We start from the raw sequence: 18,014 nt of genomic DNA, 5'->3' as shown, positions 1-18,014 counted from the left end.
CACCACAACTTTCACACCTGCAGTCAGAGGCATGGCTAGCAAAAACACATGGGGAGCATTTTATTTTGTGGACATAATTAATCTGTCTTAAGGGAAATGTGCCGACGAGAAAATATACTCTGTGAAAAACGTTATGGGACAACTGGTCAAATTAATGAACTCCTCCATCTTTCTGGTCTCACAGCACTTTGTAAAAGTCCTTTGCATGTCTGCACTGAGACAGAGCAAAGCCACAAGCAACAAAATACACTGACTGACAAATGCTGTGGTGGGCCTTTTCTCCACCCCTTGACCAACCAAGGCTGTTTACTCAGAACAGACCTGATGATGGGCTTCAACAGGATGTGCAGGGAGGGAAGAGCTACACGAGGTCTCAGCAGCCTAATTTTAGTTGAACAAAATTAAATCTTTTTGTTCTTCTACCTGGTAAATGTACATTCAAAAATTATGTTTTTAAAGATGCAGTGATCTTAAAATATCCAATCCTCATATCAGTTTGTTTTAGTTTTCATTTTGATATAAATGTATTGATTCATTTACCATTATTTTGGACACATTGCCAGTCCATCACTGCACAGGGTGATGCACAAAGTGGAGCAGACTTTAGCAAGCATGTGAAACCTGTTAGCAGCTAATCGGGAAAGCTTAACATCAAAGCTCAAACTCCTGCTCTTCCTAAAAAGACCAATGAACAGTAGCACCCCCTCCTCTGACAGCAACCACCAATCAAAAGGACCAAACTGCAGAAAAGTGCCTTAAAAACAGCCATAACATGACTGGGTAGCTGTGTTTGTCAAACCAAGTTGTTGTGATATTAATAATATGAATAAAAATTATATACTGCAGTGTCCACTTGCTTTTTTAAATATGGCAAAACAGTGGTAAAACTCAGCTTCCTGAGGTTAAAACAGTGAGCAAGTTAGAAAAGCAGTGTTAAATTGACACTTTAGTTGGAAGCCAAACCACAGCAAGGCTTAAGTTTCCATGCATTATGTCTCTGAGTGTGGTGGCTGTGAATGCATGTCTGTGTCTGTTTGGGTGTGAAAGTACAAAGCAGGACAGAAGGTGCAAAGGGCTTCTGTTGTAAATGACGTCATTACTTTTCTAGTGTCTACACAAAGTGTCGCTCTGCTGCTGCCTTTCACCAGCCCTGTGAAAAGAAGTGAAGTGAGTACAGAGGATGAATAGTTTGACAGCTCCTCAGCTCTGCATGCTGTGCACTTCCTGCAATGTGATTGACAGGCAGAGTGGGCGGGTCACAAGGTCATTCTGTGATCTTGTGGAACATTTGATTATTTAAGATCTTTGTTTATCTCTGTGGTTAATGGCTGGATACATCGTTTTTATGTGCACACAAATCAAACAGATCAGTTAATTCATGTTTAACTCAAGTTCAGTTAAAAAGTTCATTGTTGTTCTTCTGTTCGTTGAGCAAATTGTATATGCTTTGATCAAATCCAATCTAACACAGAAAAATATTGAAATCCTCAATTATGTCCACAAATACAGGCAGTAAGTGGCATAAAGGACACAGGAGATGTAGAATCCAGTGTTCTGGAGCTGGACTCATACTAAGAACTTAAAATTAAGATATCTGAGACTCTGTTTCTTCAACTTTGACTATTCTTTGTAAAATCTGCCTCAGGTCTCAAGTCCTGCAACTTTTTGTTAGAGCAATGCTAAATTGCTGGTGTTCCCCTACAATCTTTACTTTTGACTTGATACCATATAATGATATGTGTGTGTTTCCTAAACAGCTTGATCTGAGCGAGGATCACTTGGAAAGTTGACTAAATATTGTTAAAATACAAAGGAAAATGTTTTTAATTGCATTGTTCTGGATCATGTAGTTCACATTAAGATCAAACAAATCGCCTCTTGTCTTTACTCTCAGTGTCAGTTATAAAAAACCCACCATGAAACAAAAGCTTGCTGTTGGTGTTGTTTCATGTTTTTAGGTTGAAAAGATGGTCGAGATAATTTCCACTGCGGTGCACAGTGAAAAAACAACGTAACAAGAGGCCAATCAGATTGCTCTGAAACAGTTCCCTCCCTCTCGATATGGTTACATTAAGGTGAATCGTCTTCTACTAATATTTAATTTGACTGTAGACTCGAGCGGATGAACAAGAAAATGCTGATCGTGTTTTATTCACTGCTGATGCTCGGAGTGGGGCGTAAGTATGTGTAAACGTTTCAGATGTACTACAGATACATATTTGAAGTATTATCATGGTGTTACAGTAATTCAGCAGAGGGCATTCATGATTCTTTCTCTGCTCACTGATCTGTGGTTCTTCATTTTGTTTTATTCTTCAGGATCCACAGATGATCAGATCTTTGAGACAAGGACTGTTGATTTTGGACAAAATGTGACTCTGACCTGTGAACGCTCGACATCTTGGTCTTCAACACAATTATTTTGGATCAGGCTTGTTTCTGGAAACTTGCCTGAAATCTTGGGAGGAACCTTTACTTTTGATCATGATAGTGTGATCAACACTGGTCACATCACAGCCAAACAAGAGCCTGGAAGATTTATTCTGCATATTAGTGAAACAAAGCTCAGCGATACTGGAGTTTACTACTGTTTAAAAGTAAAACACCTTCACATGGCTCTTCTGAAAGGAACATTTCTAAGGATCAAAGGTAAGCACTCTTTCTAACACCAGTTTGCATAGTTAAATGTTCCCACATGCATAAATTAATATAGTACATGTCCACAGTTTAAAGTAGTCTGTTCAGACTAACAGTTTTAACTCTTTGGTCATGAAAGTAACACATGCTTATTTTCATGTTTGTATTTCACAGGACCAGAACCTGATATCACTGCGGTCGTTCAAGTCCCTCCATCTGATCCGGTCCGTCCAGGAGACTCAGTGTCTCTGCAGTGTTCAGTCCTCTCTGACTCTGAGAAGAAAACATGTCCAGGAGGACTCGGTGTGTACTGGTTCAGAGCCGGATCACATGAATCTCATCCCAGTGTCATTTACGCTCATGGAAACAGTGGTGATGAGTGTGAGACGAGTCCTGAGGCTCGCTCTCCACAGAAATGTGTCTACAACTTCTTCAAGGAGAACATCAGCTCCTCTGATGCTGGGACTTATCACTGTGCTGTGGCCACATGTGGACAGATATTATTTAGAAATGGAACAAAACTCCAGGTTGAAGGTAAGTGCTGAACATTTCCATATAAATCTCAATCATAATAATCATTAATTTTGAATAATCTCTTAAGATGTTGCCGCAAAACACTTGTTCCTAATGCATGGTTATATCTTATCAGAGTATTTGTTAACTTTTGTCCTTTTCATGTTGTTTCAGTGCACAGCATGAGCGATTTGCAGAAGAATACAGTTCTGTTTCTGTTATGTGCAGCTTTGGCTATGAGTCTGACTGTTATCGTCTCCCTGATTTATACCATCAAGAGAAAATCTTGCGGTTGTTGCAACGGTAACAGAAGTTTCTACATCTACCAAACAGCATTTTGCAAAAATATACTTAATATTAAGTCAAGTCAGTTGCATTTATATAGCCAAATATTCTTAAATCTTAAAACAGCATTTTTAATCTTTCATTGTTGTTTTTGATTTGATAATGCAGCTGCTGTTGTTCTGGAAGCAAATGCTGCAACAGCCAGAGGTGATCAGGAAACTGAGCAGGTAAGGTTACTAAAGAAAATAATGCACTGGAAAAGTTACTGTTTTTTTAACTTTGTCATCTCATGTATTTTCTCAGAGAGATGGAGACATGTGGGTTTATTCCTCAGTCATCTTCACCATGATTACAGATGACAGTGGCACATTTAAGGATCCAAAAGCAGCAGAGAAAGCGAGGATTTACGCTGCTGTCAAGGCTTTTTGTTTGGATTAGTGAGCTAACAGGTCTGTTTGTCATCAGCTGGTGCTGTACGATCAATTTGATGTTAGTCTGCTTAGAGACAAACAGTTTTTGACACGGTGGCTATTAGGTAATGATTTACATATTATATTGTATATATTAAGATTTGACATTTGAAACACATTGAATTGAATTAGATGGATTCAGATGAATAAAATGTGTGGATGAAATTTTCCATCCATTGAATATATCTGCTTATCCTGCACTGGTCACTGCACAAATACAATCCTCTTCTATATTTGGATAAAATCCTCTTATATATCTCATAAATTAGGTGGATCAGATGTCAGAGAGGTTTACAGATGTTACATTTAGAGAGAAAGAACACTGATTTTGGATCAGAGGCCTGTATCAGAATCAGTGTCTGGTTTAGGTTTTTGTTGTTGTTTCCTGGTTGTTGTTGTTTTGTGACCACGCATACTGTTTGGGAGTATGATATGTGACTAAACGATGTCAAACTGTCAATGTCAATTAATAAAGCACACTGTGCACACTGTCCAAACAGCTGACACGATCTGTTATTGTGTCAAACAAATGTTGGTTTTACTCCAGATTTATTATCACTCGCCAGAATCACTTTAATCCCTCCAATATTTCAATATGACAATAAATATCAAGTGTTGAACCTCGTCAGTTTCACAGGGCTATCACAGACACACTGCATGTATTTCTTGTCGTATTTGTGATGACTGAAGATGAAGTTATATCTACTTTATAGTACACCTATCAGGAGATATCCCACAGTACACATACACATGATACAGAGATCCAAACAAACCAAAAACTACATCTGCATCCATTAGTGCCAAAACACTGTACATTTGATCCAGTTCATGACCCAACCGTCTGCAGTGCATTTAGCATGTGAGCAGTCTGAAGCATTTATCTGTCAAATGTTAAGTTTGTCCTCCAAACCATGCTCGTGCAAAAACATTATCAGAAAGGTCTTCAACTAAAGCCCCATTCTCAGTACCTGTGTTTAACAAGTCTAAACATCTGCTCTGACAAAGGTCTTATCATCTTTGGTTTCCTTCCACATTTTCACCATGTGTACGTCAGGACACAAAGTGTGTGTGTGTGTGTGTGTGTGTGTGTGTGTGTGTGTGTGTGTGTGTGTGTGTGTGTGTGTGTGTGTGTGTGTGTGTGTGTGTGTGTGTGTGTGTGTGTGTGTGTGCGAGCGAGCGAGAGAGAGAGAGAGAAACAAGCATACACTGCTGTGTCTCTGTCCACCACAACTTTCACACCTGCAGTCAGAGGCATGGCTAGCAAAAACACATGGGGAGCATTTTATTTTGTGGACATAATTAATCTGTCTTAAGGGAAATGTGCCGACGAGAAAATATACTCTGTGAAAAACGTTATGGGACAACTGGTCAAATTAATGAACTCCTCCATCTTTCTGGTCTCACAGCACTTTGTAAAAGTCCTTTGCATGTCTGCACTGAGACAGAGCAAAGCCACAAGCAACAAAATACACTGACTGACAAATGCTGTGGTGGGCCTTTTCTCCACCCCTTGACCAACCAAGGCTGTTTACTCAGAACAGACCTGATGATGGGCTTCAACAGGATGTGCAGGGAGGGAAGAGCTACACGAGGTCTCAGCAGCCTAATTTTAGTTGAACAAAATTAAATCTTTTTGTTCTTCTACCTGGTAAATGTACATTCAAAAATTATGTTTTTAAAGATGCAGTGATCTTAAAATATCCAATCCTCATATCAGTTTGTTTTAGTTTTCATTTTGATATAAATGTATTGATTCATTTACCATTATTTTGGACACATTGCCAGTCCATCACTGCACAGGGTGATGCACAAAGTGGAGCAGACTTTAGCAAGCATGTGAAACCTGTTAGCAGCTAATCGGGAAAGCTTAACATCAAAGCTCAAACTCCTGCTCTTCCTAAAAAGACCAATGAACAGTAGCACCCCCTCCTCTGACAGCAACCACCAATCAAAAGGACCAAACTGCAGAAAAGTGCCTTAAAAACAGCCATAACATGACTGGGTAGCTGTGTTTGTCAAACCAAGTTGTTGTGATATTAATAATATGAATAAAAATTATATACTGCAGTGTCCACTTGCTTTTTTAAATATGGCAAAACAGTGGTAAAACTCAGCTTCCTGAGGTTAAAACAGTGAGCAAGTTAGAAAAGCAGTGTTAAATTGACACTTTAGTTGGAAGCCAAACCACAGCAAGGCTTAAGTTTCCATGCATTATGTCTCTGAGTGTGGTGGCTGTGAATGCATGTCTGTGTCTGTTTGGGTGTGAAAGTACAAAGCAGGACAGAAGGTGCAAAGGGCTTCTGTTGTAAATGACGTCATTACTTTTCTAGTGTCTACACAAAGTGTCGCTCTGCTGCTGCCTTTCACCAGCCCTGTGAAAAGAAGTGAAGTGAGTACAGAGGATGAATAGTTTGACAGCTCCTCAGCTCTGCATGCTGTGCACTTCCTGCAATGTGATTGACAGGCAGAGTGGGCGGGTCACAAGGTCATTCTGTGATCTTGTGGAACATTTGATTATTTAAGATCTTTGTTTATCTCTGTGGTTAATGGCTGGATACATCGTTTTTATGTGCACACAAATCAAACAGATCAGTTAATTCATGTTTAACTCAAGTTCAGTTAAAAAGTTCATTGTTGTTCTTCTGTTCGTTGAGCAAATTGTATATGCTTTGATCAAATCCAATCTAACACAGAAAAATATTGAAATCCTCAATTATGTCCACAAATACAGGCAGTAAGTGGCATAAAGGACACAGGAGATGTAGAATCCAGTGTTCTGGAGCTGGACTCATACTAAGAACTTAAAATTAAGATATCTGAGCCTCTGTTTCTTCAACTTTGACTATTCTTTGTAAAATCTGCCTCAGGTCTCAAGTCCTGCAACTTTTTGTTAGAGCAATGCTAAATTGCTGGTGTTCCCCTACAATCTTTACTTTTGACTTGATACCATATAATGATATGTGTGTGTTTCCTAAACAGCTTGATCTGAGCGAGGATCACTTGGAAAGTTGACTAAATATTGTTAAAATACAAAGGAAAATGTTTTTAATTGCATTGTTCTGGATCATGTAGTTCACATTAAGATCAAACAAATCGCCTCTTGTCTTTACTCTCAGTGTCAGTTATAAAAAACCCACCATGAAACAAAAGCTTGCTGTTGGTGTTGTTTCATGTTTTTAGGTTGAAAAGATGGTCGAGATAATTTCCACTGCGGTGCACAGTGAAAAAACAACGTAACAAGAGGCCAATCAGATTGCTCTGAAATAGTTCCCTCCCTCTCGATATGGTTACATTAAGGTGAATCGTCTTCTACTAATATTTAATTTGACTGTAGACTCGAGCGGATGAACAAGAAAATGCTGATCGTGTTTTATTCACTGCTGATGCTCGGAGTGGGGCGTAAGTATGTGTAAACGTTTCAGATGTGCTACAGATACATATTTGAAGTATTATCATGGTGTTACAGTAATTCAGCAGAGGGCATTCATGATTCTTTCTCTGCTCACTGATCTGTGGTTCTTCATTTTGTTTTATTCTTCAGGATCCACAGACGATCAGATCTTTGAGACAAGGACTGTTGATTTTGGACAAAATGTGACTCTGACCTGTGAACGCTCGACATCTTGGGTTTCAACGCAATTATTTTGGATCAGGCTTGTTTCTGGAAACTTGCCTGAAATCTTGGGAGGAACCTTGACTTTTGCTTATGATGGTGTGAACAAGACTGGTCACATCACAGCCAAACAAGAGCCTGGAACATTTATTTTGCATATTAGTGAAACAAAGCTCAGCGATACTGGAGTTTACTACTGTTTAAAAGTAAAACAACTTCACATGGCTCTTCTGAAAGGAACATTTCTGAGGATCAAAGGTAAGCACTCTTTCTAACACCAGTTTGCATAGTTAAATGTTCCTACATGGATAAATCAATATAGAATTTGTCCACAGTTTATATTAGTCTGTGTATGCATAATTAACAGTTTTGACTCTTTTATTGTCATGAAAGTGAGTAACGCATGCTTATTTTCATGTTTGTATTTCCCAGGACCAGAACCTGATATCACTGCCATCAATGGAGTCCTTCCATCTGATCCGGTCCGTCCAGGAGACTCAGTGTCTCTGCAGTGTTCAGTCCTCTCTGACTCTGAGAACAAAACATGTCCAGGAGGACTCGGTGTGTACTGGTTCAGAGCCGGATCACATGAATCTCATCCCAGTATCATTTACGCTCATGGAAACAGTGGTGATGAGTGTGAGACGAGTCCTGAGGCTCGCTCTCCACAGAAATGTGTCTACAACTTCTTCAAGGAGAACATCAGCTCCTCTGATGCTGGGACTTATCACTGTGCTGTGGCCACATGTGGACAGATAATATTTGGAAATGGAGCAAAACTCGAGGTTGAAGGTAAGTGCTGAACATTTCCATATAAATCTCAATCATAATAATCATTAATTTTGAATAATCTCTTAAGATGTTGCCGCAAAACACTTGTTCCTAATGCATGGTTATATCTTATCAGAGTATTTATTAACTTTTGTCCTTTTCATGTTGTTTCAGTGCACAGCATGAGCGATTTGCAGAAGAATACAGTTCTGTTTCTGTTATGTGCAGCTTTGGCTATGAGTCTGACTGTTATCGTCTCCCTGATTTATACCGTCAAGAGAAAATCTTGCGGTTGTTGCAACGGTAACAGAAGTTTCTACATCTACCAAACAGCATTTTGCAAAAATATACTTAATATTAAGTCAAGTCAGTTGTATTTATAAAGCCAAATATTCTCAAATCTTAAAAGCATTTTTAATCTTTCATCGTTGTTTTTGATTTGATAATGCAGCTGCTGTTGTTCTGGAAGCAAATGCTGCAACAGCCAGAGGTGATCAGGAAACTGAGCAGGTAAGGTTACTAAAGAAAATAATGCACTGGAAAAGTTACTGCCATTCATAAATGTTAACATCTGCCATCTCATAACATTTTTCCATATATTCACTCAGCGAGAGAAGAACTCATTGGTTTATTCTGCACCAGCCTTCACCAAGAGGAACGCTCGCACAGCAGAGAGAAGGAATATAAAAACAGCAGATGAAGAGACAGTCTACGCTGATGTCAGGACGTGATGCGATAGGTTAACGATCGATTTGCCAGTTAAAGCTAATCTAAGTTTTTGTCTAGCACACACAGACGGAAAATTCAATTTCACATCTGATACCGATAAAAAATATGTGTTTTGTCCAATCTGTTTGCAATCATTGTACAATTTTTTTGTCCTGTGATTCTACAAAACTCAATTATACTGATGGAAAAACAGCACAGCTTTTGGTGATGTCCTTCAACATTGTTTGTCTCTTTTCTGTCTTAATTCATTTTTTTTTGCATTTTGTTGCTCAAGTCTTTGTCATGTTTTGACTCAAACAGGCTTTTTGAAAGATTCGGCTCGAAAGCGATGGAAGGTTCAGGAAGTTTGCCGATTGGTCTCTTTTGTCTGATACGCAGTTTTAAAGCTCTTAACTTCCATATGTATCAATGCAATGAAAAACAATAGCGATAACAGTGTGGTATATTGATAGTATAATAATAACAGATGAAATTGTTTGTGTTGACCATCGTTTGTTTATTTTGAACACAATAATTCAATCTTTGCTTGATGCAACCTCTATAAGAAATTGAGATTGAATGAATATCTTTTTTAATGTTTTAGACACAATTGACACAACTAAATGTTCAAATAGCATCATATTTTTTAAGTTGCTTTATTTTCTTATTTATTTGAATTTCTAAAACATGCTGACGTGTTACCACACTTACGTCTATCTGTCTTAATGTACTACAAATTCAATTTCTTTTTTTATTAAGACTTGAGAGTGAAGCCTTTTACTCACATTTGTCAAAACAGCAAACAAGCACTGTGAACAGAAACAGAATATACATGAATAAAAACTGACAATTCCAAAACAAAAGGAAAATAAAAACCTCATAGGGGACCTAAATTAACTTGAGATCTGAATGTTAGATTGAAAAATAAATATCCCTGAAACCATAATTACTCTCCTCACTGTCAAGTAAGTAACAGTCTAAATTAAATTTGCAAATCAAGACAGTAATTAGTTATGGTAAAGGACAGAGATTTAATAGTGTTTTATTGTGGGTTAGTAACATTATTTACACGAAGTTGGTTTCTGTTTGGTTTGTGTTTGACTGTTAGATGCAGAGAAATACAAGAAAGTCGAGGCAGACGTGGACAGAAGAACAGACAGCCTGATAATCATTAACAAAATGGATCCTAATTATCTTTTAATCACCCTAATTTGACTATTTGATCACACCAACTCATGCAGACAGCAATTTGTGTGTCAAATGTCTATTTCAGCCACGGTGGTGGTCAGTCATGTGGCTCTATGGATTGCCATTGGTGCCATTGGAAGGTTTAAATTTTTGGTGTTGTGTGAAATGTCTACTAGAGGGATTACAATGAAATCTGGTGCAAGGTGACTTAAGAGATACATGGCAGAGGAGGCCCACGGCTTTGCTGTGGCAGTTGTTAAAGCTGAAGATTTCAGTCCTGGATGATTTGGCGACACCTGTGGTCACTGGTGGTAACAACAAGTGCAGTTTAATACTACAGGTCACAGGATTTTGGGGACCGCAAAGCAAACTGCATCACTGTCTGCCAGCTCCATACCTGCTGCCACTCTCTCCCTCATCTGCACACCTGCTCAGCCACGCCCACCTGAGCACACACCTGAGACTCATCTCCAATCAGTGCAGTACTTAAAAGGCTCTCCCACTCTTATTTGTTGCCAGATTGTTCTTCACCCTCATGCAAGAATCTCCAGCAATTGTCATGGAACTGCCTTCTCTCTATCGACCCTTCCTACTTTTGACTTCATCTGCTCCTCTGCTGTCCGGTAACTACCTCAGACTTCTGTACCTGACTGTGTTTACTGCCTTGCCCCAATTAATCTTTCTTTAGACACAAGAAATCCTTATACTACGTAAAAAAAAAATATTTACGGGCAACTATTGAAAAAAAATCAACCCCGCCATCTTCCTGGTCCCACACCACCTTGTAAAAGGCCTTCTGCATGTCTACACTGCAAACAACAAGCAAAGCCACAAGCCGCACTGACTGACAAAGGCTGCAGTGGTCCATTTCTCCACCCTTTGACAAACCATCAAGGCTGTTTACTCAGAAACAGAAACGACAGCGTGCTTTGACAGGATATGTAGAGAGGGGTTGCAAAGAGAGAAAAGATACAAGAGGTGTCAGCAGCTATTTTTAGTTGAACAAATTATTGATGTAGTTTTTCTTGCAGGTTAATGTTTTCACACAAAGTGTTTAGAAACTGTGTTTTTAAAGATCTACAAGCATATGCATTAGTGATCTTGAAATAGCACGCATGCATATCAGCATTTGAATGCAAATTTAAGGATTCATTCACCATGGATTTGCACAGGCTGCCATCACCAAGTCATGCACACTGGAACACACTTCACAAAGCGGTCAAATCTTTTGCTCATAATCTGGCAGATCTAACTTCAGATCACAGCTCAAAGTCTTGTTCTTGCCAAAAAAAGACCAGGGTGGGACCAGTGAATGATTAGCACCGCCTCCCTCTGACATCAACTACCAATCAAAAGAATCCAACTGCAGAAAAGTGTGATATAAAATCATCCAGACATAGAAAGACCTTTAATTACTCCAGCAAATTGTTGTGATATTAAGATTAATAAGAATAAATTATTTAACTTGCCTTCTAAAAAAGGCATAGCAGCAGTGAAGCCCAGTTTCCTGAGGCTAACATGCAGAGTGAGTGAGAAAAGTCCCTTTGTATTCACACTTGAGTTTGAAGCCCAACCACAGCAAGGCTTAAGTTTCCATTCATCACTTGTTTGTCAGTGGTGACTGTACATGTGTGTTTGTGTCTGTCACAAAGCAGGACAGAAAGAACATGAAAGTATTTACTGCAGGACTTTACACTGTATACTTCTTGCTTTTCTTCTGTCCGCCCTTCTCCATATTTAACTGTGTGTATTATGTGCAATGACTCATTTAAATATATTTTACGTTTTTTTTTAAACTGTCAAACCTCAAGCAGCACCTTATTTATTTCACGTCATTGACAAACCAACATGTTTTGCTTGTGGTCACCAATATGTTGGCCTGGCTGATGGCCACAAACCCCAGCATGTTGGTGAATGCCACTGCGGTTTTGATCCTTTCAGGCGCCTATTTTCTGCCCCTGTACACACTCCTTCATACTCCCTCCTTCACATCAACACAGCAGCAACAAAACAAAAACTTTAAGTTTTCCATAGGTGAATGGGCTTCTGTAATGGCCATGTGACAAAATGGCTTTCCTGTCTTTCACCCCAACTAGGAGTTTAGCAGGTATAGTGGTAGGATGGTGTACCAGCAATTCCCAACACAGTCCACCAATGGATGGGCTGACCTCCATTATACTGCAAGATTGCTCTTCCGTCTTTCTGATTTTACACCATCAGTTGATCTCATGAAAAACCTGTGTGCAAGAGAGGTCGCACGTAAAAACGAAACCTCAGAGAATCAACATCCTGCAGCTCCCCTCAGCTCTTTCTTATCAGTGTTTTAGAGTTTGCAGCCAGCACCTTTACCGATTTGGTCCCCCCTCCCTGCTCTCATCTGAGTTACTTCCACACAAAGCAGATCAATATTTTCAGCTGGAAGAGGAAACCACGAATCACTTTGGTGATTCAAATTATTCCTCTCAGTTCAGTTGAAAGACTATTAGTCACTGACTGTATAGCTTGTTCGCATTTTCCCTTATATTAAACAGTTGCGTCACTGTTCAAATGCATTTCAGCACATACGTCAGTAAGTGAATGCATCACCCTTCACGAGACACTTAAGTACATACAATAGTAAAGCACTGATCACACTTTAATATAAATGCTGACAGCTGTGGACTACATAGTGGAAACCTGTCCCGAGTCCATCTATGGGTTCAGACAAAATCTGGAGATAATGTTTGGGTTTGGTCACGTTGGCTGGACTGTCCTGCTTGACATGGTGATATCATCAATGGTAAGACTCCAATTTTATTCTGTTTATAACTGCTGATGACATGGTGTAGTGTGTGTGTGTGTGTGTGTGTGTGTGTGTGTGTGTGTGTGTGTGTGTGTGTGTGTGTGTGTGTGTGTGTGTGTTAAAACTATATACTTATTACCTATGTAAAACAATACCTTTTGACAGTCACGTACAAGGTGCCCACACATGTAATCAGGGTAAACTGGCAAAGTTGTGACCATGCTACCTGTATGTGACATTAACTACGTCCGATTCGGTTAGCGTTCTCTCAGACTTTGGTTTTGGACCGAAAAATGTCTGCCAACAAGTTCATGTTAACTTCATAAGGTGGTAACGTTTCATGTAGCATGTTATCGTTGTTTATTTGATCTTCCTCAAAATCATTTCCAAACATAAACCAAGTAGTTTTAGTTGCTTAATCTTCATCATGCCTTAAGCATGTATAATCATGGGTTTGCTGAATTGATTGACATCCAAGTCAGGACGATACCGCACCATGAATCACAAAAATTTTTAGTACCTGCCATCTATTTTAGGGTTTTTGAAGCCACAACTGCAATAAACATGGTGGAAGAGCAGTGAATGTTATTTTCTCCTAATACACAAACCTCGCAGGGTAAATGATTTCATTTAGGGTGATATCAGTTTGTGTCCTAAACAGCTGACCCTTATTAGTATCAGATGAAAAGCCACATTTAGTCAAATCAAATGCTGTCTTGTGTTTACTCTGTGTCAGTTATAGAAACCCACCATGAAACATGAAACAAAAGCTTGCTGTTCAAGCTGTTTCATGTGTTTAGGTTGGAAACATGGTTGAGATCATTTCCACTGTGGTAGTCTCGCGAAACGCAAACGTAACAAGAGGCCAATCAGATTGCTCTGAAATTGTTTCCTCCTACTTGATATGGTTATATTAAGGCGAATCGTCTTCTAATGCAGTTTCAATTACAGCAGTCGCAAGTGGAATAACCAGAAAATGCTGATTGTATTTTATTTGCTGCTGATGCTCAGAGTGGGGCGTAAGTATATGATAACGTTTCAGATTTACTCCTGATATATATTTAAAGTGTTGTCATTCTCTTACAGTAATTTAGAAGAGATTAAACATGATTCTGTCTCTGATTTTAATTTAAATTAATGTCTTTGCAGGATGCACAGGTCAGATCTTTGAGACACAGACTGTTGGTGTTGGACATTATGTGAGAGTGACATGTAGCTATGAGACCTTTGGAGGTTTGGTTTGGATCAGACAAGTTTCTGGAAACCTTCCTGTGGTCTTACGAAGAGCATTTAGCTCTCACAGTGTTGATCCTGATGTTACAGCCACAGAGGAGCCCGGAGGATTCGTTCTGCTTATAAAAAGCTTGAAGCTAAGTGATGCTGCAGTTTATTACTGTATGAAAATACAACAAATTCCAGTATTTTTGAAAGGAATAGACCTGAGAGTTGAAGGTAAATACAGCTGAAAAAGACTGATTTCTCAGATTGCTTCAAATGTTAATTCTGATTTCTTTCCTTGATCTATAAAGTTAGCACATGTTTATATAACTCATATAAATGTTAAAAAAAAAATGTAGAAATGTGTCTCTTACATGAAAATTAGTGCTTGAAATGTTTAATTTTTACAACAGGACCAGAACCTGATATCACTACTGTCCCTCCATCTGATCCAGTCACTCCAGGAGACTCGGTGGCTCCTCAGTGTCCGGCCCTCTCTGACTCTAAGAACGAAACCCGCCCAGGAGTACACACTGTGTGCTGTTTCACATCTGGATCACATCAGTCTCACACAAGTTTTACTTATGTTCAAGGAAACAGTGTTGAAGACAATGAAACGAACCCCGAAGGACTCTCAGCAAAGAAATGTACCTTCAGCTTCTTCAGGAACGTCAGCTCCTCTGATGCTGAGACTTATTTCTGTGCCAAGGCCACATGTGGAGAGATAGTTTGTGGAAACACATCAAAACCCAACAGTGAAGGTAACTGCAGCCCATCTCATTAATGGTGAAACCAACATAATTGAATATTTAACTGGAAATCAGATAGAGTCCATTAAGAGAAGCTGTGACAAATATCGGAATCGTACTGTTTACACTTTTACTAATTATTTTCATTATTTGTTCTTGTTTTTCTAATCTTTCAGCAGTCATCATGTGGGATTCTAAGAGAGCCAGTACATTATTGTTTTTACTTGCTTTGGCTATAAGTCTTATTATTATAGTTTTGCTTGTTTGTCCCATGAAGGCTTGTGATCGTCACACTGGTAAGTCAACTTCACTGGATTCACGTTAGTGCTGAGTATCAGTCAACCCACAGAACCGTTCCTCTTTAATTTAGTCATTGAAAAAATCTCATTGTTTGGGTAGCAGGCGCTGTAACCACTGGTGGACAGCAACATCAACATGTAAGGAAGTTAAAGGTAAGATTAACCTTCTTAAAAAATGTTCCTTTTTTCTTTTTAAATGCATCTTTCATGATCGGCATCTCACAGAATTTTTGTTGTATTTTCCCAGAGTGGTAAGGGCACATCTGTTTATTCTGCTGTCGTCTTTACCATAATGGAAACTGGCAGAGGTGAAACGAGTGCAAAAGCAGAAGAGAGAGAGAGGATCCACGCTGCTGTCAAGGCTTTTGAGTTGGATTAGCCATTCAGTCAATTCCAGCAAAATCTGTCAGTGCCTCTAAGTTTGATGTTTTTCATCCCCATGAGTCAAACAACGAGTTATTACACCAAATCAGAGTGCAGAAAACAAAGACTCAACAAGTAATTTTGAGCCTGCTTCATTTTTGACTTAAAGAATGTCTCCTCTAAAAATAATAAACCTCCGGAAACATTGTGATCATGCTCATTTAAAACTAATGTCTCTAAAAACTAAAGTAGTCATGGTTAAAAAAAATAAGGAAGTAACTTTATTTTCAGGCTGGTGTGTCAGTATAAGTAACTTTATGCAAAACAAACATTTTTTATGTCTGAAAATGGGCAGAATTAATGAAAAACTTAACAAGGATCAAACAGGCCAACATTTATGCAAGCTCTTAAAGTCCAACTGAAATCACATTTAAGTCATCACTATATTCTAAAATCGCTGCATTTTTTTTAGTATATTCCTGATAGTTTTTTATGATTAAAATGAAGAAAAGAGGTTTTGAGGAAATATCAGAATTGCTGTCGTCTCAGTGTCCCAGTGTGTTTGACTGACAGCAGCTGGCTGCCACATACAGATGTTACTCTGAAGCAAACAAGAGAACAAACTTGTCGCCTGCATGTCATTGGCAGACCGTGTGTTGTCAGTGCTATTGAAGACCAGCATGCAACTGGACTGAAGTGATCTCTGCAGGCATGTTTACCTGCTGTTTAATGTGCTGCAGCGAGTTAGCTGAGCTAGGTGGAGGATAAGATGTGTGTTCATGTGTCTAAGACTTCAGCTGTATCGAAATAACATCTGCTGAGAGAAGGTATTCTGTTGAATTCATGCAAAAAAGGAGGCACCACCATGAAACGGAAGTGAAAAATATAAAGATTATTTTGTTCCTCAAAAGCATATTTATGCTATATAGCATTAAAGTGCAGTAAAATTTCAAAATGACCACAATCAGTCCACACAGACAGGTTTTCAGGTTTTAAAAGCATGAATTTTGATATGAGTCCATGTTGCAGTGGACCTTTATGCTATCTATACTCCTGTAAATGAATGAGAACTTGTGCATGTTTTTTTTTCCTTCATGTTATTGTCAGAACACTTCATGTGGATTCAACAGGTCAACTCTGTGCAGTTCTCTGATAGCATTTATTGTCAGTTTCATGTGGACATTTGTAAAGGCAACATTCTACTCAATGGATTTCCCCTTCAATAGACAAATTCTTGAAATTATTGATAAAAAATGTAAATATTACAATAAATATCATCAAGCTTCTATGACAACTTCACCAGCATACTGTGTGTACATTTCTTGTAGCATTTGTGATGACTGAAGCTGCTGTTATTTCGTATGTGAAGACAAAATAAATTTTTCTTTTTATGTCAATAAAACATCAAAACCAAGCAAAGGTCCACAGACATTTTGACAACATGTAACCTGACAGAAGTACTCGCATACAGGTCATGCAATCGATTAACAAAACAGCTGGACTCCTTGAGCTGTCCTGCAGACTCGTGAACAAAGCGTGAAGAGCTGTTTCTTGTCACTGTGTGGTGGCAGTTGAGGGGTGAGCTGATGCTATCTGTAGAGATGTGGGGAGCAGTGCTCAGGCCTGTAGACCAGAGTAATGCTGCTTGTGGTAACCTGTTCTAACAATAGAGGACACATATTCTACAGTGCGACTCTCTGTTCTTCTTTCCTCTATTCACTTCCCTTGTGGAGAAATCCAGTGCTGCATAGTTCACTTGCTTTGCGTCACCATTGTGCAAAAAATCTATTCAGCATCCAACAGCAGTGTTCTGAGAGAAACTTTTAAGCTTCACAAAACTCTGTAAAAGCCCTGTGCATGTCTGTAGCAAAGCCACATTCAACCGCTACACTGACTGACAGAGGCTGCGGTGGGCCATCTCTCTGCCCTTTGACCAACCATCAAAGATGTTTGCTCAGAGCAGAACTGACTGCGCTTCAACAGGATGTGCAGTCAGAGTAAAGGTGCAAGGACAGAAGAGCTACAAGAGGCATCAGAAAGCTCGTTTCAGTTGAACTTTTAATTATTCACCATTTAAAATTACATACATGCTTTAAAAGGTTGCTAATTGAAAAGTGGGCAAGTTCAGACAGAGGTCAGCTCAAGGTCACGCTGACACCTCAGGTCATTGAGCGTTTCGGCTTGACTGCTTTTGGACTGGAGGAGGAAACCGGTGCAAGCAGAAAGACAACATGATTTTCAAACAAACTGGTCTGGAGTCTGGATTCAGAGCCACAACAACAGCTTTCTTACTTTAACATCTAAATGGTAAAATTTGGATTTGCCTGTTACTGGCTGATTTGGTCTTGATTGACGCAAATCTCCAGCAGAGGGTAAATTCCTCTGTGCTGTATAGGCTATTAGGGAAGTTAGCTCAAA

General features: G+C 39.1%; 2 protein-coding genes across 2 annotated transcripts; both read left to right on the top strand.

The window, feature by feature from the left end:
- The first annotated feature begins 2,134 nt into the window (after positions 1-2,134).
- On the top strand, positions 2,135-3,873 carry LOC139330970 (signal-regulatory protein beta-2-like). The gene is made up of 6 exons (XM_070962203.1): positions 2,135-2,177; positions 2,320-2,649; positions 2,812-3,175; positions 3,338-3,453; positions 3,604-3,662; positions 3,739-3,873. The coding sequence occupies exons 1-6, from the start codon at positions 2,135-2,137 to the stop codon at positions 3,871-3,873; spliced, it is 1,047 nt and encodes a 348-aa protein (XP_070818304.1).
- Positions 3,874-7,261: 3,388 nt separating this feature from the next.
- LOC139330969 (signal-regulatory protein beta-2-like) lies at positions 7,262-9,020 on the top strand. Its single transcript, XM_070962202.1, has 6 exons — positions 7,262-7,304; positions 7,447-7,776; positions 7,951-8,314; positions 8,477-8,592; positions 8,741-8,799; positions 8,898-9,020. The coding sequence occupies exons 1-6, from the start codon at positions 7,262-7,264 to the stop codon at positions 9,018-9,020; spliced, it is 1,035 nt and encodes a 344-aa protein (XP_070818303.1).
- The last annotated feature ends 8,994 nt before the right edge of the window (positions 9,021-18,014 follow it).

This window comes from Chaetodon trifascialis, chromosome 5, assembly GCF_039877785.1.
Source record: "Chaetodon trifascialis isolate fChaTrf1 chromosome 5, fChaTrf1.hap1, whole genome shotgun sequence".
Taxonomy (NCBI): domain Eukaryota; kingdom Metazoa; phylum Chordata; class Actinopteri; order Chaetodontiformes; family Chaetodontidae; genus Chaetodon; species Chaetodon trifascialis.
This window is presented reverse-complemented; position numbering and strand designations above follow the sequence as displayed.

Excerpts from the sequence above, each read along its gene's own strand:
- LOC139330970 (XM_070962203.1), top strand. The coding sequence starts at position 2,135 with ATGCTGATCGTGTTTTATTCACTGCTGATGCTCGGAGTGGGGC. Across the intron at positions 2,178-2,319 it reads GCTGATGCTCGGAGTGGGGC|GATCCACAGATGATCAGATC; the intron begins GTAAGTATGTGT and ends TTTATTCTTCAG. Across the intron at positions 3,454-3,603 it reads ATCTTGCGGTTGTTGCAACG|CTGCTGTTGTTCTGGAAGCA; the intron begins GTAACAGAAGTT and ends TTGATAATGCAG.
- LOC139330969 (XM_070962202.1), top strand. The coding sequence starts at position 7,262 with ATGCTGATCGTGTTTTATTCACTGCTGATGCTCGGAGTGGGGC. Across the intron at positions 7,305-7,446 it reads GCTGATGCTCGGAGTGGGGC|GATCCACAGACGATCAGATC; the intron begins GTAAGTATGTGT and ends TTTATTCTTCAG. Across the intron at positions 8,315-8,476 it reads AAACTCGAGGTTGAAGGTAA|CGATTTGCAGAAGAATACAG; the intron begins GTGCTGAACATT and ends GCACAGCATGAG.